A 27576-nucleotide genomic window follows, 5' to 3' on the forward strand; every position below is an offset into this window, starting at 1 on the left:
ATATATACTGTCCCTTCAAGATAAGAATTGGTACACCACAGACTAAGTCAGATGAACTGGGATATACTAGACTGCACCTAATGGAAGTTCTTGACTTAAATTTTTATGTATGACCTTACTAATACTGCTAGCTATATTATTTTTTATATTGCCTGTTTTACAAAATTGTTGTTTCTTGCATTACCAAATGTGTGACTGAGCCTCTGATAAAATGATGATATATAGTTACATATGAGATCAATGATTGTTACAGTGTAACTCTAGATATGGGAAGAAGCATATCAGCATCATCCCTCCTAGATTTAATCTAACTATTAAATTTTACCAAAAACTACCTCCCTCATTCAAATAAAATTTTCTACACTAGTATCAGACCAAAAAGGCCTAATCAAACTGTATTTTCTCTCATTCCTCTTTACCCTCACCCTAAGCATAGTTCTATTTAATTACCATGAGTAACCTCTATAATAACTACAACACCAATAGGCAATGACCAACCAGTGACAGTTACTAATCAAGCACCATAACTATACAATGCCACAATTCCTATAGCCTCTTCACTAAAAAATCCAGAATCACCTGTATTATAAATCACTCAATCCTCTAGCCTGTTAAACTTGAAATACAATCTCCACTTCCTCATCTTTTAAAACATAAAATACCATTGAAAATTATATTATCAACCCTGAAAGAAATATACCTAAAACAGTCTTCTTAGAAACTCAAACCTCAGGATACTGCTCAGTAGCTATAGCTGTTGTATAACCAAACACTACCAACATCCCCCCTAAATAAGTCAAAAATACTATTAAACCCAAAAACGAGCCACCAAAATTCAACACAATCCCACAACCAACACCACCACCCACAATCAACCCAAGTCCACCATAAATAGGCAAAGGTTTTGAAGAAAACCCCACCAAACTAATTACAAAAATAGTACTTAAAATAAATACAGTGTATGTTATTATTATTCTTACATGGCCAATGACATGAAAAATCATCGTTGTTATTCAACTATAAGAACACTAATGACCAACATCCGAAAATCACACCCATTAATAAAAATTATTAACAGTGCATTTATTGATCTTCCAGCCCCATCTAACATTTCACCATGATGAGATCTCGGTTCCATTTGTTTAGTTTTACAAATCTTAACAGGCTTATTCCTAGCAATACATTACACATCAGACATAATAACCGCTTTCTCATCGGTAACACATATCTGCCGAGATGTAAACTATGGGTGAGTTATCCAATACCTACATGCAAATGGAGCATCCATATTTTTTATTTGCCTATTTATTCACATAGGACGAGGCTTCTATTATGGATCCTATACTTTTTTAGAAACATGAAACATTGGAATCATCTTATTATTTACAGTCATAGCCACAGTATTTTTATAGGCTATGTCTTACCTTGAGAACAAATATTCTGAGGGGCAACAGTTATTACTAATCTCCTCTCAGCAATTCCATATATTGGCACAAGCCTTGTCAAATGAATCTGAGGTGGCTTTTCAGTAGATAAAGCAACTCTTACACGCTTCTTTGCTTTCCATTTTATTCTCCCATTCATTATTGCAGCACTAACAGCTGTCCCCTTACTATTCCTTCACGAAACAGGATCTAATAACCCCACAGGAATTTCATCTGATGTAACAAAATTCCATTTCACCCCTACGATACAATCAAAGACGTCTAGGTGCCTTATTACTAGTTCTAGTACTAATAATGTTAGTGGTATTTTCACCCAATTTATTAAGAGACCCTGATAACTACACCCCAGCAAACCCTCTGAAAACACCACCATCAAGCCAGACTGGTACTTCCTATTTGCATATGCAGTCCTGCAATCAATCCCCAATAAACTAGGAGGAGTACTGGCCCTAATCTTTTCAGTCTTAATTCTAGCACTCATCCCAATGCTCCATACATCTAGACAATGGAGCATAACATTTTGACCTCTAAAGCATAATATTTCGATCTCTCAGCCAATACCTATTTTGAGTACTAGTAGCAGACCTATTAACACTAACATGAATTGGAGGACAACCCGTGGAATACCCCTTCATTACTACTGGACAACTAGCATCTATTTTATATTTCTTTTTAATTTGGGTACTAATGTCAGTAACTAGCATCACTGAAAATAATCTCCTGAAATGAAGAGTGTTTGTAGTATATCTATTACCCTGGTCTTGTAAACCAGAAAAGGAGAATAACATTCTCTCCCTAAGACTCAAGGAAGAAGCTCCAGATCTACCATCAGCCTCCAAAACTGAATTTCTACTTAAACCATTCCCTGAAACTTTGTTATGGGACATTTACAAGATTATGAAGTACCATGTCCGTATTAAAATAACCTCTTTTTACCATAAACTACTATGTACTTCGTGCATATATGCACTACCACATTAATATGTACCTAATACCATATCGTACATAATGCATTATATGTATAATGTGCATTATTTACCCCATGCTTACAAGCATGTACATTATCTTACTGACAGTACACAGTACATTATATGTACAATCGTACATTAATTATTTACCCTATGCTTATAAGCATGTACCTTATCTTATTGACAGTACATAGCACATTAAGTCAAATCAATTCTAGTCAACGTGTGTACCATATCCAATAGATCACAAGTGTAACCAGCAGGCTGTGTGAAACCATCAACCCGCTTGGGGTGTCCCTCTTCTCGCTCCGGGCCCATAACTTGTGGCGGTTTCTACTAATGAACTTTATCAGGCAAGTGGTTCTCACTTCAGGGCCATCTCACCTGAAAGAGCCCACTCTTTCCTCTTAAATAAGACATCTCGTCAGACCAACGACTAATCAGCCCATGCTTACACATAACTGTGATTTCATGCATTTGCTAATTTTTAATTTTTAAAGGGATGCTGTGACTCAGCTACGGCCATCTGGGGCCTTAACACAGTCAAATAAATTGTAGCTGGACTTTAATTGAATATTATTTACCAACATCATCAACCATAAGGTGTTATTCAATCAATGGTTACAGGCCATAAGGAAATTACAGACACACATACACACACGTACACGTACGTACACACACACATGCAGTAAACAGATGAATGACCTGTTTAACAAACCCTCTTTACCCCCTACTAAATCCCATGCTCTACATGCCTATAATGCCTTGCCAAACCCCAAAAACAAGGCAAAAACATATAAATACATGGAACTTAGCTGCCTACTCAATAAACATGAACTGAATGCTCAGAATTAGATAGACCTAGAAAATAAACCCCAATCATACCAATCAACTACTTAGATATTTACCATTTATATAGACCACTTTTATCAAAATTTTAACACTAAATCCAACATAAACCAACCATATACATATTACTTCACTATGTAAAAACAGCTTGTTAGTGTAGCTTAAAATCTAAAGCAAGGCACTGAAAATGCCCAGATGAGTTTACCAAGTCCATAAACACATAGGTGTGGTCCCAGCCTTTCTATTAATTTTTAATAAAGTTCACATGTAAGCATCTGTGTCCCAGTGAGAATGCCCTCTAAATCATTAAGATTAAAAGGAGCAGGCATCAAGCACACTAATATGAGTAGCTCATAACGCCTTGCTTAACCACACCCCATGGGAAACATGATAAAAATGAAGCCATAAACAAAAGTTCGACTAAGTTATATTAACTAGGGTTGGTAAATTTTCTGCTAGCCACCGTGGTCATATAATTAACCCAAATTAATAGAAACTCAGTATAAAGTGTGTTAAAGAGTGATATAAAATGAAGTTAAATTTTAACTAAGCTGTAAAAAGCCATAACTAAAATAGACTACAAAGGTGACTTTAGTATTTCCTGACTACAGGACAGCTAAGACCCAAACTGGGATTAGATACCCCACTATGCTTAGCCCTAAACCCAAATAACTACAAGAACAAAATTATTTGCCAGAGTTCTACTAGCAACAGCTTAAAACTCAGAGGACTGGGCTGTGCTTCCCACCCTTCCAGAGGAGCCTGTTTTATAATCGATAAACCCCGATAAACCTCACCAACCCTTGCTAATTCAGTCTATATTACCACCATCTTCAACAAACTCTAAAGAAGAATAAAAGTAAGCATAATTATCATACATAAAAATGTTAGGTCAAAGTGTAACCTATAGGATGGGAAGAAATGGGCTACATTTTCTATTTCAAGAATATATTTCCTCACACACGAATTATGAAAACTAAAAACCAAAGGAGGATTTAGTAGTAAATTAAGAATTGAGTGCTTAATTGAATAAGGCCATGAAGCACGCACACACTGCCCATCACCCTCGTCAAGTATTATAATAATTTCCTAAAATCTATCAGCAAATACTAATCATACAAGAGGAGACAAGTCGTAACAAGCATACTGGAAAGTGAGCTTGGATAAATCAAAGCATAGCTTAAATAAAGCACCTACTTTACACCTAGATTTCATAATTTATGAATACTCTGAATGAAATCTAGCCCAACACCTCTCCATATATATCTACTAATATAGGCAGACTAAATAAAATATTCACTCAACATTTAAAGTATAGGGGATAGAAATTTAAAATATCCTCTGGCGCTATACAGAAGGTACTGTAAGGGAATGATGTAAAAAGCATTAAAAGTAACAAAAAGCAAAGTTTACCCCTTGTAACTTTCGCATAATGATTTAACTAGGGAACATCTAACAAAGGACTTAAGTTAAATATTGGCGAAACCAGACGAGCTACTTATGAACAGTTTATTAGAACAAACTCATCTATGTAGCAAAATAGAAGATTTATAAGTAGAGGTGACAAACCTAACGAGCCTGGTGATAGCGGGTTGTCCAGGAAAAGAATTTCAGTTCAACTTTAAAAATTACCAAAATAATTATAAATTTTAATGTATTTTACAATGTTATCTAAATAGGTACAGCTTTTTAGAAATGGATACAATCTTATCTAGAGAGTAAAGACACAACACCATAGTTGGCTTAAAAGCAGCTACCAATTAAGAAAGTGTTCGAGCTCAACAATAACTTTAATACCAGTAACAAGCAAATCAACTCCTAGATTTGTACTAGACTAATCTATTGACCGACAGAGGTAATAATGTTATTATGAGCCACAAGAAGTATTTCTCCTTGCATAAGTTTACATCAGTAACTAATAATATACTGATAAATAACAGTAAATAAATACAACTCAACATTAAATTATTTATTAAACACTATTAATCCAACACAGGCAGGCACTCAAGGAAAGATTAAAAAAAGTAAAAAGAACTTGGCAAACGCAAACCCTGTCTGTTTACCAAAAATATCACCTGTAGCATAACTAGTATTAGAGGCACTGCCTGGCCAGTGACAACTGTTAAATGGCCGCAGTATCCTGACCATGCAAAGGTAGCATAATCATTTGTTCTCTAAATAAGGACTTGTACTTGTTAAGGGAGAGGATTTGAACTTGAATGGCCACAAGGTTTTACTGTCTCTTACTTTCAATCAGTGAAGTTGACCTTACCGTGAAGAGGTGGGAATAACAAAATAAGACCAGAAGGCCCTATGGAGCTTGAATTAATTAAGCAAAAAAACCCTAACTAAACCACCAAGGGATAACAAAATTTTATATGGGTTGACAATTTTGGTTGGGGTGACCTTGAAACACAAAAAAGGCTCTGAGTGATTAAAGTCTAGACTTACCAGTCAAAACATATCATCACTAATTGATCCAAAAAATTGATCAACAAGTTACCCTAGGGATAACAGCTCAATCCTATTCTAGAGTTCATATCAACAATAGGGTTCATGACCTCGATGTTGGATCAGGACACCCCAATGCTGTAACTGCTATTAAAGGTTTGTTTGTTCAGTGATTAAAGTCCTACATGATCTGAGTGCAGACTGGTTTCTATCTATTATATAGTTCTCCCAGTATGAAAGGACAAGAGAAATAAGGCCCACTTTAAAAAGTGCCTTAAAACCAATTAATGATATAATCTTAATTTAATTAATACGTATAATATATTACTCAAGACCAGGGTTTGTTAAGGTGGCAGAGCCCGGTAACTGCATAAAACTTAAACCTTTATAACCAGAGGTTCAAATCCTGTCCCTTAACAAAATGTTTATAATTAATATCTTAATACTTGTTATCCCCATTCTTCTAGCCATAGCATTCCTAACATTAATTGAACGAAAAATTTTAGGCTATATGCAACTTCAAAAAGGGCCAAATATCGTAGGACCATGTGGCCTATTACAGCCCATTGCTGATGCAGTCTAATTATTCACTAAAGAACCACTACAACCAGCTACATCCTCCATTTCCATATTTATCATTGCACCAACCCTAGCCCTAACCCTAAACATATGAATTCCCCATCCCACTTATTAATATAAATCTAGGAGTATTATTTATGCTAGCTATATCAAGCCTAGCTGTATACTCCATTTTATGATCCAGATGGGCTTCCAACTCAAAATACTCATTAATTGAAGCCCTACAAGCAGTAGCACAAACAATTTCATATGAAGTAACACTAGCAATTATTCTTATATCAGTCCTCTTAAGAAACAGGTCTTTTACCCTCTCAACCTCCATCACAACACAAGAGCATTTATGAAAAATTTTCCCATCATGACCCTTAGCTATAATATGATTTATTTCCACTCAAGCAGAAACTAACCAAGCTCCCTTTGACCTAACAGAAGGAGAATCTGAACCTGTATCAGGCTTCAACATAGAATATGCAGCAGGCCCATTTGTCATATTTTTCTTAGCAGAATACGCCAACATTATCATAATAAACATTTTCCCAACAATCCTATTTCTAAGAGCGTTCCATAACCCCTACATACCAGAACTATACAAAATCAACCTTATCATCAAAACACTATTACTAACAATTTCTTTCCTATGAATTCAGGCATCCTACTCTCAACTCTGGTACAATCAACTAATACATTTACTTTGAAAAAACTTCTGACTACTAATGCTAGCCATATGCATATGACATGTCTCACTACCTATTACAACATCAAGCATTCCTCCACAAACATAAGAAATATGTCTGATAAAAGAGTTACTGTGATAGAGTAAGCTATAGAGGTTTAAACGCTCTTATTTCTAGAATCATAGGAACTGAACCTATGCTTAAGAATTCAAAATTCTTCGTGCTACCACATTACACCATAATATATAGTAAGGTCAGTTAAATAAGTTATTGGGCCCATGCCCCAAAAATGTTGGTTTCTAACCTTCTCGTATTATTAAACTCCATCATCTTTATCATCATCCTAACAACCATTATCTCAGGGACCATAATTGTAATAACCAGCTCCCACTGACTACTTACTTGAATCGGTTTTGACATAAATATACTAGCCATTATTCCCATTACAATAAAAAAGTTTACCGCATAAGCTATAGAAGCATCCACTAAATATTTTCTAACACAAGCTACCGAATCCATATTACTTATAATAGCCGTTATCATTAACCTATTATACTCCAGCCAATGAACTATTACAAAAATCTTTAATCCAACAGCATCTATAGTAATAGCAATAGCCCTAACCATAAAACTAGGACTATCTCCATTCCACTTCTGAGTACCTGAAGTTACACAAGGCATCTCATTAATTGCTTAATCTTATTAATTAACATGACAAAAACTTGCACCCCTGTCAGTATTATACCAAATCTCACCATCCATCAGCCTAAACCTAATATTATCCATATCCATACCATCTATTATAATCGGAGGATGAGGTGAACTAAACCAAACCCAACAATGAAAAATTAGAGCTTATTCATCAATTGCTCACATAGGGTGAATAACAGCCATTATATTGTAAAACCCAACTATAACAATCCTAAACCTACTAATATATATCATAATAACACTTACCATATTCATACTATTCATTTACAGCTCAGTCACCACCACACTACCACACACAAAATAAAATACCCATTATTACAACCCTCATTCTCATCACCCTATTATCAATAGGAGGTCTTCCTCCACTATCAGGATTTATGTCAAAATGAATACTCATTCAAGAAAAAACAAAAAATAACAATATTATTTTACCCACACTAATAGCTATCACAGTGTTACTCAATCTATACTTCTACATACGACTCACGTATTCTACAGCACTAACTATATTTCCCTCTATAAATAATATAAAAGTAAAATGACAATTTGATTTGACAAAACAACTCTCCTAACAACAGTAATTGTAATATCCACAATACTCTTATCCCTTACACCAATCCTTTCAGTATTGGACTAGGAATTTAGGTTACACAGACCAAGAGCCTTCGAAGCACTAAGCAAGTATAAGTTACTTAATTCCTGCTCAATAAGGATTGCAAGACTATATCCTACATCAATTGAATGCAAATCAAACACTTTAATTTAAGCTAAATCCTCACTAGATTGGTGGGATTACATTTCCCACGAAACTTTTAGTTAACACCTAAATACCCTAGTCAACTGGCTTCAATCGACTTCTCCTGCTGCAAGAAAAAAAAAAAAAAAGAAAAAAGCGGAAGAAGCCCCAGCAGAATTGAAGCTGCTTCTCTGAATTTGCAATTCAATATGTAAAATTCACCACAGCACTTGGCAAAAAGAGGACTCAACCCCTGTCTTTAGATTTACAGTCTAATGCTTACTCAGCCATTTTATCTACATTCATAAACAGCTGACTGTTCTTAACTAACCATAAAGATATCAGTACCTTATATTTACTGTTTGGTGCTTGGGCTGGAATAGTAGACACTGCCTTAAGCTTGTTAATTCATGCTGAATTAGGCTAACCTGGAACACTGCTAGGAGATGATCAGATTTACAATGTACTTGTAACAGCCCATGCATTTGTAATAATTTTTTTATAGTTATGCCTATCACAGCTGGAGGCTTCAGAAACTGACTAGTCCCACTTATGCTGGGGCACCCGATATAGCCTTTCCCCATATAAATCATACAAGCTTCTGATTACTTCCACCCTCCTTCCTACTACTACTTGCATCATCAATAGTTGAAGCCAGTGCCGGTACAGGCTGAACTGTATATCCACCCTTAGCTGGAAACCTAGCCCATGCTGGAGCTTCAGTAGACCTTACTATCTTTTCCCTACATCTAGCAGGTGTCTCCTCAATTTTAGGTGCTCTTAATTTTATTACTACAATTATTAATATAAAGCCACCCACTATACCCCAACATCAAACATCATTATTTGTAATGATCAATTTTAATTATAGCTGTATTGCTGCTGTTATCATTACCTGTATTAGCAGCCAGGATTACTATGCTATTAACAGACCGAAACCTAAACACAACCTTTTTTGACCCCGTGGGAGGGGGTGATCCAATCTTATATCAACACCTATTCTGATTCTTTGGACAACTTGAAGTCTATATTCTGATTTTACCTGGATTTGGAATAATCTCACATATTGTAAATTATTATTCAGGGAAAAAAAAGCCTTTTGGATATATAGGTAAGTATGAGCCATAATATCAACCGAATTTTTAGGATTCATCGTATGAGCTCACCATATGTTTACAGTAGGTACAGATGTTGACACATGAGCATATTTTACATCAGCCATTACAATTATTGCTATTTCCACAGGAGTGAAAGTATTTAGTTGACTAGCAACCCTTCATGGAGGTAATATCAAATGATCTCCCACCATAATATGAGCCCTAGGCTTCATTTTCCTTTTTGCAGTAAGTGAATTAACAGGAATTGTCCTAGCTAACTCATCACTAGACATTGTCCTTCACGATACGTATTATGTAGTCGCACACTTCCACTACATATTATCAACAGGAGAAGTATTCACTATTATGGGGGGCTTCATACGTTGATTCCCACTGTTCTCTCAGGTTATACACTCAACTCGAGTAAAAATTCACTTTGTAATTATATTTGTAGCTGTAAATATAACCTTCTTCCCACAACATTTCCTAGGTCTATCTGGCATACCATGACAATATTCCGACTACCCAGATGCATACACAACATGAAATACTGTCTCATCCATAGGCTCATTTACTTCACTAATGGCAGTAATATTAATAATTTTCATAATTTGAGAGGCATTCGCATCAAAACGAGAAGTCTCAACAGTAAAGCTAACATATCTCCCAGGAGAATTCGGGAGTGGCAAAAGAGGGAGGAGAAGACCAATCTCCCAGAGTCCTTCTCGCTGGAATCCATCTTGGCTGAGAGACGCACGCACCACCAGGAAGGACCCTGAGTCAGACTATGGGCCAAGCGAGATGACTGGCCAGAGACAACCCAGAAACTAACCCATTACCATAAAACCTGAGCCTGCAAGGCACGTGGCACAGCAGTTCTCCTGGGTTCCCCCAGGCTCTCTGCCTTGGGGTTCCTTCCCAATAAAGTCTTTTGCTTTGTCAGTACGTGTGTCTCATCGGACAGGTCCTTTCCGAGTGTTTGTTAGACAAGAGCTTACTCTCCGGCCCTGGAAGGCCCTGCAACACCTGCACCGCCTCCTCCTCAAGGTGCTGCAGTCTCCCTGGCCCAACAAATTCGTTCTTCAAGCACACCCAGTGCCTAGCCCCGGGACCTTTGCACGTATTCCTCCTGCCTAACAGACCCCCTGCCACCATTCTCTAGTTTAACATCCTAATTATTCCTTCACTGTACTTAAAACTTAGCATGTTTACTTAGTTTCCTTCCATTGTCTCCACTAGAGCGTAAACTCCCTAAGAAAACCTGCCTTATTAGCACTTCTCACCATGTAGCACAGCACACGGTAGGTGTGTGAGAAATGCATGCTGAGTGAATAAGATTTTGAAGCACTACTTCCTGGCCAAACTCAGTACTCTGAGACCCAGCTAGAAACCGCATGGAAAATGCTGAGAAATAGAGGCTGTAGTCCAGCATCAAGTGCCCTTTCTCTGCATTTTCTCCTGGCCCCTTGGGCCCCAGGCAGTGTCCAGGATGAGGCCATCCCTATCCATCCATCAGGAAGGGCAGCACCCAGCCCCTGCAGAGTCTCACCCCGGGTAAGCCCTGTGTATCACGTCTGGTCCTCACACCAACCTGCCACACAGGAACTGCATATCCCCATTTTGCAGATGGGGAAACTGAGGCTTAGAGAGCTGAAATAAATGGCATAGCTCAGCTTTGAACCAGCAATCTGGAACCACAGCCTGGGCTAAGCACCTCAGGAGGGAGGCTGTGCTGCCCACAGAATACCTCTCCCAAAGTCATGGATGAGCACACCCACCTGTAAACTTCCAGAGCCACTCCAGGCCAATCCGGACCTTCCTCAAGGGCTTCTGTGCTGAGTGGAGGGTGATGGGGGAGGTGCACGCCTGCTGGATGTATATCTCTAGGTGGTCTTGGAGGTTCTGGCCAACTCCTGAAACCAGAGGGGGTGGTTAGGAAAATGTCTCCCAAAGGGGCTTAGCTGGCCTCTCAACATCCCCTGGTTTTGAAAACTTTTCCTCCACCCACTTATCTGCCAGGCCAGCTCCTGCTCATTCCCAGGGACACCATTCCCTCACTCCCAGCCATGTCTGGCCCTCTCAGATGCTGCCAAAGCTGCCTGCCCTTGACACTCACTCCCAGGGCAGCACCTGTAACCATCCAGGTGCCTTCCTGCTAAGCAGCACCCTCCACCGGGGCAGTGCCCATGCCTCCAGCTGGCACCACTCAGTGAGCTGTCCCGGAACAGCTGACCCTGCACCCTCACCCCTGGCCTGGGGAAGGAGGGAAGCAGGCCCGTCATGCTGTGCAGACCCAGCATGAGCCCATCCAAGCTCAAGGGCACACTGGGCAGGTCACTGTCATGGACCAGCACTTTCAAAGACCTCTTATGATAAAGCTTCAAGCTCTGGGAGCTTGAGTTGTAAGAGAGGGCAAGAGGGCCAGGCTCCAAAGGGCATCAGAAACAATCTATGAAATAAATATTAGGCCTGGGAGAACCATCTGAACATGAACAACATGTCAGGGTAGCTGGTGTGTCCTGAGGATGGAAAACACAAAGACCCGGACCCCTCTTGCCACAGGGCTGCCCTGTTGACCTGCCTGAGCCTGGCCCAGTGGGCTTTACGGGCAGATGCTCCCTGCTAGAGGTGCCTCGCTGCTGAGAGGGATGGGATGTTTGGGGAAGGGAGGAAAACAACACAAAAGCTTGGGGTTTCGCTGGGGGTAGGAGTCCAGCAAGGCCTTGGGGACCTTCAGGCTCGCGGGAACAATGTGACAGTTGTGAGGAGCCCTGACTCCTGTCCCCTCCCCACTCCATGCTAATAAAATATAATAAACTTTTATTTAACAGGGACACCTTTGGGGCGCAGTGGGGAAGGGAGCTCACCAGGCAGGTGGCACACCACTGGGATGCCCAGTTGCTTGAGGTCGTCTGCATTGCCCACGCCTGACAACATGAGCAGCTGTGGAGAGTTGATGGCACCTCCACTCAGAATCACCTCCTTGCTGGCGTAAGCCTGGAAGAGGCGAGGAGCCATGCAGGTCACACTTTCCCAGAAAAGCCAGTCAGAACCCCAAGAATATGGCCTTGGCATGACGTACCCACATGGTGGGTGGGGATCCTGCTTACAGTCTCCAGAGCAAGGAAGAGGATGCTCAGGGCACCACTAGGTGAAAGTAGCCCACACAGGCAGCTGTGGGTGTGTGTGATCATAAATCAAACATGGTTCATACTCTGATATATTCTGCAACAGCCTGACAGTAACGATGGTCTTAATTAAAAACAGGACTGTAGAGCTTAAATGAGATAAATGAAAGCAGGCACTCAAACAAGCAGTTTAAATAAAGCACATGGTGAGCAAGATCTTCACGTGGGATGGAGAACAATCCCCACGTGCTCCTAAGTGGAAAACAGCAACTGCAGAAATAGGGAGTGTGATCACAGGTATGGTTTTTAAAGCCTCTAATATAAACCTATCAATTTCTGGACAAGTGTGGAAGGCAATAGCAGAAAGAGGTTCATGGGGGCGCTCATGCCCGGGCACCATGGGCCCTTTGCAGGTGGCTAGACGGGGGCTTCCTCACCTCTGCCAGGCCACCACCCCCTGGGGACAGTCTTTCAGGCTGTTGCCACCAGCCGCTCACTCCTTATCATCATGTTGATGGAGACAAGGACATGACTCCTGCCCACCCACACCGACTGAGCGTGACCACGGGGTCACTGCCGACTCCCTCCCTGCCATGTGAGCTGCCCATATGGTGGTAATTCACTCACCCTGTGGCTCTGACCGTTCTTGATGTACTCCACACCCACCGCACGGGTACCTTCAAACAGCACCCTGCTCACAAATGTCTGGGTCTCAGCCGTGAGGGTGGGGCGGCTCAGTGCGGGATGCAGGTACGCACAGGCCGTGCTCCAGCGCTTGCCTGCAGGACAGAGCAAGGAGATCAGTCACAGCCCCAGCCTGTTCCCTAGGCGCCTATCGTGCAGGGGGAGGTGGGGAAGGACTGCAGAAAGAGGGAATTTCCCTTCCCCTGACTGTGCAAGCTCTGCCTTCAAAGGAAGGCTGAAAACAAAATACCCTGTCCAACTGACATCCACATCTACCTGGGGCCCCTGGATGCAGGTGGGAAAACATCCCTCACCCTTGACAGGACGACAGAGACCAGGAGCGGCTGATAATGAGAGCCCTGGGTCCACCCGGGCCTTGCCTCCGCCCTGCTGCAAGGCCCGTCACTGCTCTGTGCCTCAGTACGCCCATCTGTAAGGCTTTAAAACTTGGGGCTGTGTGGCCGGAGAGCTGCCTCTTCATTCCACACCAACAGGGACCAGAGGATGCCCAAGGGGTCACCATCTCCGAGTCACTTCTCATTGGCTTTGAATGGTATTCTGTGGCCTGTCGCCAGTGTAATCTGTCACATCCCCTCCACCTGAAACCAGCCCCAGTCTGTCCACACTTACTGACCATGACAGGTGGGGGCAGGAGGGTCGGGACTCTGATAGAGCAGCGTTTCGTTTTTAGAGGAGGAACCTGGGAGATGGGGAATCGGAGGCCTGGCGCTACCTTCGTGGATGGTCATATCCATCCAGCCGAAGCCCTCTTGCTGGAAGCCGTTCATGTCCTCGGTGAGGGGGTAGCCGGCCTCCTGCGCCGCCTCCAGGAATGCGCGGTGCAGCGGGTGGCCGCTCTTGCCCCGGGACACCCGCAGGGGACCGTCGCCGCCACGGTACCTCCCGGCGCCCAGCTCGTGTGCCTGCGCCTTGCGGAAGTAGGGCAGGCAGTGTGCGTAGTCCCAGCCCGCCGCGCCCTCCCGCTGCCAGCGCTCGTAGTCCTCGGCGTGCCCGCGGACGTAGACCATGGCATTGAGCGACGACGAGCCGCCCCAGACCCGGCCGCGTGGCCAGTACAGCACGCGGCCATCCAGGCCCGGCTGCGGCTCCGTGTGGTAGCACCAGTTGTACCTGTCATCGCACAGGTTGGCCACAAGGGCTGCGGGCATGTGGATCTTCCACAGGAGCCGCTTGCTCCCCGCGTACACATCTTTGGGCCCGGCCTCCAGCAGCAGCACTCGCTTGTCGGGGTCCTCCGTGAGCCGGCTGGCCAGCACGCAGCCAGCGGAGCCCGCACCCACCACCACGTGGCTGTACTCACCCCCAATCCGGGGGCGCTCGCTGGCCAGAGCACGGATGCCCCGGGGCCCGTGCTGCCCCAGGGCTCCCCATGGGCCGAGGCTCCCTCGCCTCCAGCCTCGAAGGATGCACCACATGCTTCCAGCCCAAGTCCTCTTACTTCCACGGAGGGGAATGTGACGATTCACTTTCCCTAAAACAGAAAAAGAGGTTTTGAAAAGTTTAACTCAGCATACACTGCAGAATCAGCCCAAAGCTAGGGCAGCAAAGGTCCCCTGCAGGCCCGCTAGGTGCCTGCCAGGCGCTGGGTGGGGCAGGTCTGGCTGGCACGTCACTGCCCTGGGGAACCAGGAGGAACGAACGGAAGCACAAGCAGGGATATCAGCCCCGTGGGGTCTGTGCATATGGACCGACAGGCTCAGGGCCGGGGGCACTGGAGTGGGGAGCTCCCCAGAAAGGCTTCCCTGTGACATCTGTGCATGAACCTGGAGGCCGGGCAGGAGTCTACCTGCTGGAAAGCAGGGGCTTTCCAGGTTTACCCTCACTCCTCATCTGTTCAAGACAGTAAGACAGTTGCTGAGTCCCTACCACGTGCCAGGCACCATTTCCTCTCTAGCAATACTCAGAAAACAAGACATCTGCTCTCAAAACTGATGGTCTGGGACTAGGGAGACAGATAAGACTTATATAAATAACCAAAGGAAGGTCAGGGTGAGAGGCTGGAGACTAAAGAGCTCAAAGCCTTTGACCTAATTTGAGAGGCATTAGCCCCAGAGTACACAAGAGGGCTTTTCAGCAGGGGATGGGGTCAGAGCTACAATCTTTCAAGATCACTCTGTTGAGTGCTGGAGTTTTAACAAACACCAATAACTTGTGGAGGATCCTTTCCCAACAATGTTCGTATTAATCCCAACATGCTCAGTGCACAGAGGTGGAAAAGAGCCGAGATATCCCATCAAGACCTCCACTGACACAGGAACCTCTGAGAAAGTCCCATGAGGGTTCAGGCACACAAGGCCCACCCAAGACTGAGGCTGCAACAGGAGAACTGGAAAACCTCAGGAAAACCCTGATAAATTCCTCGACCCCTTCCACGAGCCTATATCAAGTAACAGAAGCAGCCTATCACTGGAGGCAGACTAAGAGGTGAGAGTGGAGAGAAAGGTTCCACCCCCCCCCACCCCCATTCCTGCAGGCACAGGAGAAAGAGGCAGCAAGGCCTCCTAAAAGCTAAATCTGAAGCAGGAATTCTGAGAACCTTCCAGCGCTCCAGGCCTCGTGCTAGCACAAGGCAGCAGCAGCCCACGGCACAACTCCCAACTGGGTTGACTCAACACTCCACACTAACGACCTGATAGAATAAAAGGCATGCCCTTTTCTAGGCATAAACGCTACTTACCTCAGTCCCTACTATCCTGGTACACACAAGGTCAGGCATTCAATAAAAAAATTAATAGACACAGAAATAAGAAAAAGAAATGACTCATTATAAAGAGAAAAGTAGTTAACAGAACCAAACCGAGGGGACCCATCCAGATGTTAGAACTATCAAACAAAGACTTTAAAATAACCAAGTTTAACATCTTAAAAGATTTAGTTCAAAAGGTGGACATGTTGAACAGACAGGCAATTTCAGCAAAAAAGTTGGCAACTATTAAAAAAGGCACAAACAGAACTGCTAAAAATAAAAAAAAAATTTTTAATTACCAGAAATGAATAACTTGACTGGACATAGCAGAGAAAAGAATAAGTGAAACCGAACATTAGGTTAATAAAAATTATCCAAAGGGAAATAAAAAGAGAAGAAGGAGTGAAAGAGGGAGAGAGAGAGAAAAGAGCAACTGAGAGTATGGGATGATATCAAACTGTCTAAAGTATAGATAACTGGAGACCCAGAAGTAGGAAAGGGATAAAGGGAAAAAAGAAGAGGGGGAGAGAGGAGGAGCAGAGGGAGAAGGGGAGAGAGAGGCAGAGAAGGACAGAGAAAGAACAGGGGAGAAAAGCTATCTGAAGAGATAAGTGCTAAGACTTTCCCAATATTAATGCAAGACAAAAACACCATAGATTCAAGAAGCTTAGAGCATCCCCAACAAGATCAATACAAAGAGAAACACATCTAGGTACATCACGGTCAAACTGTGGAAACCCCAGAAAAAAATCATCAAAGCAGCTGCCCGCCCCCCAAAAAAACATATGTACAGAGGAATAAATTTAAGAGTGGCTGCAAACTTCTCATCAGAAAATTTACAATACAGGATCGGATCTAGATGGTGGGGGAGTAGGACAGGAAGCTCACCTTCTCCCGCAAATACATCAAAAATACATCTACATGTGGAACGATTCTCACAGAATACCTATTGAATGCTTGCAAAAGACCTCAGGCTTCCAAAAGAGCAAGAAAATCTCCACATCAGTGAGTAGGACAAAAGAAAAAAGAGAGAGAGAAAGGAATTGGGGGCAGGACCTGTGCCCCCAGGAGGGAGCTGTGAAAAAGGAAATGTTTCTGCACACTGCTAAGTCCCCTCACTGGCGGCAGGGACTGAGGGCTGAGGCTTGGGCTTCGGGGGTCAGACCAGGGAGAGGACTGGGATTGGCTGTGTCAAGACAGCCGGAGGGGGCCAGGGTGTGCTCACCACAACCGAGGGAGTATGGGAAGAAGCCTGGGCCCGCCAGAGAGGCAAGGCGCCACTGTTGGGTGGCGTGCAAAGAGAGGGGCAGGGCCGCCATAGGAGCTTCTTTCTCCATGTAGGGCACCGCCTACCAGAACTCTGAGGGCAGGTGTGAGCCACCGTTGCCACCTTGGACTCCAGAGGCGGGCATGGACCGTTGCTGCCACTGAGGGTCCCTTGACCGGGCACCAAACACTGCCCCTGCCTTCCCGGGAGCCGGCGTGGGCCACACACCTGCACACCCCCTGTCAAGGGGATAATGGCTAGCACACACTGAGGAAACAGACAGCAAGCATCCAAACCAAAAACAACCCTCACACCAAAAAAATAGTAAACCCACAAATGCTACATAGGGATGCTCCCGCATATAAATAGCCCTCCAAGACCACAGTAGATAACTGTTTCTCCTAAAATCACAGAGTAAGAGAAATATAAGCAAAATGAAGAAGCAGAGGAACCACTCCCAGTTAAAAGACCAAGAGAATTCCCCTGAAGGAACAAACAATGAAACAGACCTCTTCAGTCTATTCAAATTCAAAAAAGAGGTGAACTAACACAACATTGTAAAGCAATTATACTCCAATAAAGATGTTAAAAAAAAGGAGGTGAAAATGAAAATACTGAAGAAATTAAGAAAGGCTATCAAGAGAAATGCAGATTACTGTAAAAAAGGAACTAGAAACTATAAGGAGAAGCCAAGAAAAATTAGAAAAGTCATTTGCTAAGATGAAAGCTGAGCTAAAGGCAATGAATAGCAGAATGCATAATGCAGAAGAAAGAATAAATGATCTGGAAGACAGAATAATGGAAATTATCCAATCAAAACAGCAAACAGAAAGCCAAATGAAAAAAAATGAAAGCAATATAAGATAACATAAAGCATGCCAATCTACACATAATAGGGATTGAAGAAGGAGAAGACAGAGAAAAGGGGATTGAAAATGTATATGAAAAAATTATGGCTGAAAACTTCCCAAACCTAAAGAAGGAAACAGATATCCAGGTACAGGAAGCACAGAGGGTCCCAAACAAGATGAACCCAAACAGACCTCCACCAAGACATATGATAATAAAAATGGCAAAAGTTAAAGATAAAGAGAGGATTCTAAAGGCAGCAAGAGAAAAACAAAGAGTTAATTACAAGGGAAACCCCATAAGGCTATCAGCTGATTTCCCTACAGAAACACTGCAGGCCAGAGGGAGTGGCAAAATATTTTCAAAGCCTTAGAAGAGAAAAATCTGCAATCTAGAATACTCTACCCAGCAAGATTATCATTTAGAATAGGAGAAGAAATAAAGAATTTTTCAGACAAGCAAAAACTAAAAGAATACAGCAATACTAAACCTAACCTAAAAGAAATATTGAAAGGTCTTCTTTAGATAGAAAAGAAGCAAGAAGATATATAAAGGAGGAAATCACAATTGGAAAGTAAATCACTTAAATTAGCCAGTATACAGATCAAAAAGAAAAAAAACAAAAACCTATTTGTGAAAGCGATGACAAAGAACAGCAAAAGGATAAACATGAAAATGTAAAAAAGGACATCAAAATCATAAAATGTGGGGAAGGAGAGTAAGAAAATGCAGTTTTGTTTTTTTTTTAAGAATGTGTTTGAACCTATATGACTATAAGTCTAAAGCAAGAAGATATAGGAAGGGGTTAACATACTTGAAAAACAGGGCAACCACAAATCAAAAACATACAATAGATTCACAAAAAACAGAAAGAAGAGAACACAAGTATAAAATAAAAGGCAATCATCAAACCACAAAAAGAAAAAGGAACAAAAAAGAAACATAGAGTCAACTGGAAAACAAGATTTAAAATGGCAGTACATACATACATATCAATAATTACCTTAAATGTTAATGGACTGAACCCTCCAATCAAAAGACGTGAGTGGCAGACTGGATTAAAAAAACAAGAGCCTACAATATGCTGCCTGCAAGAGACCCACCTTTCGGCAAAGGACACACATAGATTCAAAGTGAGGGGATGGAAAATGATATTTCATGCAAACGGAAGTGACAAGAAAGCGAGAGTTGCGATACTCATATCAGACAAAATAGATTTTAAAACAAAGGCCATAGAGAAAGATAAAGAAGGACACTATATAATGGTAAAAGGATCAATACAAGAAGAGGATTTTACACTTGTCAACATATATGCACCCAATATAGGAGCACCCAAATACATAAAACAAATACTAACAGACATAAAGGGAGAAACGGAATGAAGTAAGAGACTTTAACACCCCACTCACATCAGTGGACAGATCTCCTAGACAGAAAATCAGTAAGGCAACAGAGATCCTAAATGATACAATAGAACAGATTTAATTGATATTTTCAGGATATTACATCAAAAAAAACCCCACATATTTTTCAACTGCACATGGGACAGTCTCTAGGATTGACCACTTACTAGGGCACACAACTAATCTCAGCAAATTAAAGAGTATAGAAATTATTTCAAGCATCTTCTCTGACCACAACAACATGAAACTAGAAATCAACCACAGGAAAAGAAATGAGAAAAAAATAATTTCATGGAGACCAAACACCATGTTACTAAAAAACCAATGGGTCAACAAGGAAATCAAAAAGGAAATTTAAAAATACCTTGAGACAAACGACAATGAAAAGACAATCATACAAAATTTATGGGAGGCAGCAAAAGCAGTTCTTAGAGAGAAGTTCATAGTGATACAGGCCTTCCTTAAAAAATAAGAAAAATCTCAAATAAACAACCTAACATACCACCTAAAAGAATTAGAAAAAGAACAAACAAAACCTAAAGTCAGCAAAAGGAAGGAAATAATAAAGATGCAGAAGGAAATAAATAAAATAGAGATAAAAAAAAGAAAAAATCAATAAAATCAAGAGCTGGTTCTTTGAAAGGGTAAACAAAATTGACAAACCTCTGGTCAGGCTCACCAGAAGAAAAGAGAGAGAACCCAAATAAACAAAATAAGAAATGAAAAAGGAGAAATCTCAACTGATACGGCAGAAATACAAGAAAAAAAAAAAACCCATAAGAGAGGGAATTCCCTGGCAGTCCAGTGATTAGGACTTCGCACTTTCACTGCTGTGGGCCCAAGTTTGATCCCTGGTTGGGGAATTAAGATCCTGCAAGATGCATGGTGTGGCCAAAAAAATTTTTTTTAATAAAAAAAAAAAACCATGAGAATACTATGAACAATTATATGACAACACATTTGACAACCAAGAAGAAATGGACAACTTTCTAGAAACATACAGCCCACCAAAATTAAATCAAGAAAAAATAGTTAATTTGAACAGACTGATCACTAGAAATGAAATAGAATCTGTAAAAACAAACAAAAAACAAAACAAAACAACTTCCTATGAGCAAAAGTCCAGGCCCAGATGGCTTCACAGGCAAATTCTACCAAACATACAAAGAAGAACTTATAGTGATCCTTCTCAAACTCTTCCAAAAGATTCAACAGCAGGGTATACTCCCAAAGACATTCTATTAAGCCACCATCACCCTGATACCAAGACCAGAGACAGATACCACCAAAAAAGAAAATTACAGATCAATATCTTTGATGAATATAGATGTAAAAATCCTCAACAAAATATTAGCAAACCAAATCCAACAACACATAAGAAAGGTCATACACCACAATGAAGTGGGATTCATCCCAAGTTCAAAAGAGTGGTTCAACATATGCAAATCAATCAATGTAATACACCACATAAACAAAAGAAAATTCAAAAACCACATGACCATCTCAATAAATGCAGCAAAGCATTTGACAAGATTCAACAGCCAGTCATGATAAAAACTGTTACCAAAGTAGGTACAGAGAGAACATATTTCAACATAATAAAAGCCATTTCTGACAAACCCACAGCCAATATAATACTCAGTGGTGAAAAGCTGAAACCCTTCCTGCTAAAATCTGGAACAAGACAAGGATGCCCACTCTCACCACTTCTATTCAACATAGTATTGGAAGTCCTAGCCACAGCAATCAGAAAAGAAAAAAGTAAATAAAACGTATTCAAATTGGAGAGGAAGAGGTAAAACTGACACTATATGCAGACGACATGATACCAGATATAGAAAACCCTAAGAACTTCAACAAAAACTACGAGATCTAATAAATGAATTCAGCAAAGTAGAAGGATACAAGATTAATATTGAGAAATTGTTTGCATTTTTTAAAATAGTAGATCCTTGTTGGTTATCTATTTTAAATATAGCAGTGTGTAAATGCCAATCCCACACTCCCAAACTATCCCTCCCCTCCCCACATTTCTTTACACTAACAATGAAATATCAGAAAGGGAATGTAAAAAAAAAAAAAAAAACTTTTAGGACCTAGAAGAACTAAAGAGCAAACAAACAATGATGAACAACACAATAAATGAAATTTAAAATTCTCTAGAAGGAATCAATAGCAGAATAACTGAGGCAAAAGAATGGATAACTGACGTGGAAGATAAAATAGTGGAAATAATTACCACAGAACAGAACAAAGAAAAAAGAATGAAAAGAATTGAGAACAGTCTCAGAGACATCTGGGACAATATTAAATGCACCAACATTCAAATAATAGGGGTCCCAGAAGAAGAGAAAAAGAAAGGGACTGAGAAAATATTTGAAGAGATTATAATAGAAAACTTCCCTAATATGGGGAAGGAAATAGTCAATCAAGTCCAGGAAGTGCAGAGAGTCCCATATAGGATAAATCCAAAGAGAAACATGCCAAGACAAATATTAATCAAACTATCAAAAATTAAATACAAAAAATATAGTAAAATCAGGAAGGGAAAAACAACAAATAACATACAAGGGAATCCCCATAAGGTTACCAGCTGATCTTTCAGCAGAAACTCTGCAAGCCAGAAGGGAGTGGCAGGATATGTTTAAAGTGATGAAAGGAAAAAAGCTAAAACCAATATTACTCTACACAGCAAGGATTTCATTCAGATTCGACGGAGAAATTAAAACCTTTACAGACAAGCAAAAACTAATAGAAATCAGCACCAACAAACCAGCTCTACAACAAATGCTAAAGGAGCTTCTCTAGGCAGGAAACAGAAGAGAAGGAAAAGACCTACAATAACAAACCCGAAACAATTAACAAAATGGTAATAGGAACGTACATATTGATAACTACCTTAAAGGTAAATGGATTAAATGCTCCAACCAAAAGACATAGACTGGCTGAATGGATACAAAAATGAGACCCATACATATGCTGTCTACAAGAAACCCACTTCAAACTTAGGGAAACATACAGATTGAAAGTGAGGGGATGAAAAAAGATATGCCATGCAAATGGAAATCAAAAGAAATCTGGAGTAGCAATTCTCATATCAGAAAAAAAAAAAATGGATAAGTGGCCCGAGGTCACCGGCTCTGTTCTGTGCTCCTAACCCGTGCTTGACTTTAGGGGACCAGGTCAGATTTCCTCTGCATCCAGGTTTCCTGGGAGATGGCCCCTGACCGCCCAGTCAAACTTGGTGAGCCAATCCTCCTTGCTGGTCATTGGTCTGTGCCTTCTAGCTGCAGCCAATGGGTGCATGGCTCTCCCTGGGCCACAGTGATTGGTTCAGAACTGTCACGTGACTGAGTGTGGGTTAAGAGCCTGCCCAACCTCTAGACTTGCAGGAGCCTATACATTTCCTTGTGGATGACACCAGTTTGAGTTGCTTTGTCTGCAAGGCAACTAAATGAGACACCAGCAATGCCCTTCTGGGATTGCATCCAAAAGAACAGAAAGCAGGACCTCAAAGTGATCTGTGCACTGCAGCAGCACTCACAGTAGCCACGAGGTAGAAGCAACACAAACGCCTATCGACAGGTGAATGGATAAATAAACTACGGTTCTATGTATAATGGAATATTATGCAGCCTTAAAAAAGGGGAAGGGAATCCTGTTGCGTGCTACAAAGTGGATGAGCCTTGAGGACGTTTTGCTAAATGAAATAAGTCAGTCACAAAAAGACAAATAGTGTATGATTCTGCTTATATGCATTCCTAGAGTAGTCAAATTCATAGAGATAGAGAGTAGAATGGTGGGTGCCAGGAGCTGGGGCAGGGGGCAGGGGGAGCTGATGTGGAATGGGTATAGTTTTGGATTCGCATGATGATGAACTTCTGGAGATCCACTTCACAGCAATACAAACATACTTAATGTCACTGAACTGTACAGTTCCGTTAAAACCATTAAAGATGGTTACGATCATGCTAAAAAAAAAAAAGAAAGAAAGTGAGGGGATGAAAAAAGATATTCCATGCAAATGGAAATCAAAAGAAATCTGGAGTAGCAATTCTCATATCAGAAAAAATAGACTTTAAAATAAAGACTATTACAAGAGACAAAGAAGGACACTACATAATGATCAAGGGATCAATCCAAGAAGATATAACAATTGTAAAAATTTATGCACCCAACATAGGAGCACCTCAATACATTAGGCAAATGGTAACAGCCATGAAAGGGGAAATCGACAGTAACACAATCATAGTAGGAGACTTTAACACCCCACTGTCACCAATGGACAGATCATCCAAAATGTAAATAAATAAGGAAACAGAGGCTTTAAATGATACCTTAAACAAGATGCACTTAATTGATACTTATAGGACATTCCATCCAAAAAAAAGCAGATTACACTTTCTTCACAAGTGCCCATGGAACATTCTGCAGAATAGATCATATCTTGGGTCATAAAGCAAGCCTTGGTATATTTAAGAAAATTGAAATCATATCAGGCATCTTTTCCTACCACAACGCTATGACACTAGATACCAATTACAGGAAAAAAACTGTAAAAAATACAAACACATGAAAACTAAACAATACACTACTATATAACCAAGAGATCACTGAAGAAATCAAAGAGGAAATCAAAAAACAGCTAGAAACAAATGACAATGAAAACATGATGACCCAAAACCTATGGGATGCACCAAAAGCAGTTCTAAGAGGGAAGTTTATAGCAATACAAATCTACCTCAGGAAACAAGAAACATCTCAAATAAACAACCTAACCTTACACCGAAAGCAATTAGAGAAAGAAGAACAAAAAACCCCTAAAGTTAGAGGAAGGAACGAAATCATAAAGATCAGAGCAGAAATAAATGAAAAACAAATGAAGGAAACAATAGCAAATATCAATAAAACTAAAAGCTGGTTCTTTGAGGAAGATAAAACAAAATTGATAAACCATTAGCCAGACTCATAAAGAAAAAAAGGGACAAGACTCAAATCAATAGAATTAGAAAAGAAAAAGGAGAAGTAACAACTGACACTTCAGAAATAAAAAGGATCATGAGACATTACTACAAGCAACTATATACCAATAAAATGGACAACCTAGAAGAAATGGACAAATTCTTAGAAAAGCACAACCTTCCGAGACTGAACCAGGAATAAATAGAAAATATCAACAGACAAGTCACAAGCACTGAAATTGAAACTGTGATTAAAAATCTTCCAACAAACAAAAGCCCAGGACCAGATGGCTTCACAGGCAAATTCTATCAAACATTTAGAGAAGAGTTAACACCCATCCTTCTCAAACTCTTCCAAAATATAGCAGAGGTAGGAACACTCTCAAACTCATTCTACGAGGTCACTATCACCCTGATACCAAAACCAGACAAAGATGTCACAAAGAAAGAAAACTGCAGGCCAATATCACTGATGAACATAGATGCAAATATCCTCAACAAAATAATAGCAAACAGAATCCAACAACACATTAAAAGGATCATACACCATGATCAAGTGGGGTTTATCCCAGGAATGCAAGGATCCTTCAATATATGCAAATCAATCAATGTGATACACCATATTAACAAACTGAAGGAGAAAAACCATATGATCATCTCAACAGATGAAGGAAAATCTTTTGACAAACTTCAACACCCATTTATGATAAAAACCCTCCAGAAAAGAGGCATAGAGTGAACTTAACATCAACATAATAAAGGCCATATATGACAAACCCACAGCCAACATCATTCTCAAGGGTGAAAAATTGAAACCATTTCCTCTACGATGAGGAACAAGACAAGATTGTCCACTCTCACCACTATTATTCAACATAGTTTTGGAAGTTTTAGCCACAGCAATCAGAGGAGAAAAAGATATAAAAGGAATCCAAATTAGAAAAGAAGAAGTAAAACTGTCACTGTTTGCAGATGACATGACACTATAAATAGAGAAACCTAAAGATGCTACCAGAAAACTACTAGAGCTAATCAATGAATTCAGTAAAGTAGCAGGATACAAAATCAATGCACAGAAATCTCTTGCATTCCTATACACTAATGGTGAAAAATCTGAAAGAGAAATTAAGGAAACACTCCCATTTACCACTGCAACAAAAAGAATAAAATACCTAGGAATAAACCTACCCACGCACATATGGTCACCTTATTTTCAATAAAGGAGGCAAGAATATACAATGGAGAAAAGACAGCCTCTTCGATAAGTTGTGCTGGGACAACTGGACAGCTACATGTAAAAGATTGAAATTAGAACACTCCCTAACACCATACACAAAATAAATTCAAAATGGATTAAAGACCTAAATGTAAGGCCATACAGTATAAAACTCTTAGAGGAAAACACAGGAAGAACACTCTATGACATAAATCACAGCAAGATCTTTTTGACTCACCTCCTAGGGAAATGGAAAAAAAAACAAAAATAAACAAATGGGACCTAATGAAACTTAAGAGCTTTTGCACAGCAAAAGAAACCATAATCAAGATGAAAAGACAACCCTCAGAATGGGAGAAAATATTTTCAAATGAAGCAACTGACAAAGGATTAATCTCCAAAATTTACAAGCAGCTCATGCAGCTCAATATCAAAAACAAACAAAATACAAAAATAGGCAGAAGACCTAAATAGACATTTCTTCAAAGAAGATATACAGGTTATCAACAAACACATGAAAGGATGCTCAACATCACTAATCATTAGAGAAATGCAAATCAAAACTAAAATTAGGTATCACCTCACACCAGTCAGAATGGCCATCATCAAAATATCTACAAACAATAAATGCTGGAGAGGGTGTGGAGAAAAGGGAACCCTCTTGCTCTGTTGGTGGGAATGTAAATTGATACAGCCACTATGGAGAACAGTATGGAGTTTCCTTAGAAAACTAAAAGTAGAAAATACCATATGACCCAGCAATCCCACTACTGGGCATATACCCTGAGAAAACCATAATTCAAAAAGAGTCATGCATCACAATGTTCATTGCAGCTCTATTTACAATAACCAGGACATGGAATCCACCTAAGTGTCCAGCAACAGATGAATGGATAAAGAAGATGTGGCATATATATACAATGGAATATTACTCAGCCATAAAAAGAAATGAAAGTGAGTTATTTGTAGTGAGGTGGATGGACCCTGAGACTGTCATACAGAGTGAAGTAAGTCAGAAAGAGAGAAACAAATACCGTATGCTAACACATATATATGGAATCTAAAAAAAAAAAAGGTTCTGAAGAACCTAGGGGCAGAACAGCAATAAAGACACAGACATAGAGAATGGACTTGAGGACATGGGGAGGGGGAAGGGTAAGCTGGGACAAAGTGAGAGAGTGGCATGGACATATATACACTACCAAATGTAACACTGATAGCTAGTGGGAAGCAGCAGCATAGCACAGGGAGATCAGCTCAGTGCTTTGTGATCACCTAGAGGGGTGGGATAGGGAGGGTGGGAGAGAGACACAAAAGGGAGGAGATATGGGGATATATGTATATGTATAGCTGATTCACTGTTATAAAGCATAAACTAACACACCGTTGTAAAGCAATTATACTCCAATAAAGATGTCAAGAAAAATAAATAAAAGAATATAGGAATTTAAAAATAAATAAATAAAGGAATAGAATAGGAAACAAAAATAACTTTTAGAATAGCACCAAAAAACACAACAAAAAACTAACAAAAAAAAAGCCCTAGGAATAAACCTGACCAAGGAGGTGAAAGACTTACATGCTGAGAATTATAAAACATTAATAAAGGAAATAAAAGAGGATTCAAAGAAATGGAATGATATCCCATGCTCTGAGAGTGGAAGAGTATTTTTTAAATGGCAATACTACCCAAAGCAATCTACAGATTTAATGCAATCCCTATCAAATTACCCATGACATTTTTCATAGAAATAGAACAAATCATCCAAAAATTTATGTGGAACAATAAAAGACCCCAAATTGCCAAAGCAATCCTGAGGAAAGAAAACAAAGCAGGAGGCATAACTCTCC

The 27576-nt window shown here is 40.4% G+C and overlaps 1 protein-coding gene across 1 annotated transcript in view; it reads right to left on the reverse strand.

Annotated features, from left to right (window-relative positions):
• CHDH (choline dehydrogenase) overlaps positions 1-27576 on the reverse strand; it is a 70342-nt gene that overhangs the window by 7043 nt on the left and 35723 nt on the right. The window contains exons 2-5 of the mRNA XM_060110551.1: positions 14056-14814; positions 13266-13417; positions 12378-12507; positions 11289-11423 (exon numbers count right to left, since the gene is read on the reverse strand). Of these exons, the coding sequence (XP_059966534.1) occupies positions 11289-11423; positions 12378-12507; positions 13266-13417; positions 14056-14758 (1120 nt within the window). The 5' untranslated portion in view covers positions 14759-14814. The remainder of the gene's footprint in view (positions 1-11288; positions 11424-12377; positions 12508-13265; positions 13418-14055; positions 14815-27576) is intronic.

The sequence above is a fragment of the Mesoplodon densirostris genome, chromosome 10 (assembly GCF_025265405.1).
Source record: "Mesoplodon densirostris isolate mMesDen1 chromosome 10, mMesDen1 primary haplotype, whole genome shotgun sequence".
Classification (NCBI taxonomy): Eukaryota; Metazoa; Chordata; class Mammalia; order Artiodactyla; family Ziphiidae; genus Mesoplodon; species Mesoplodon densirostris.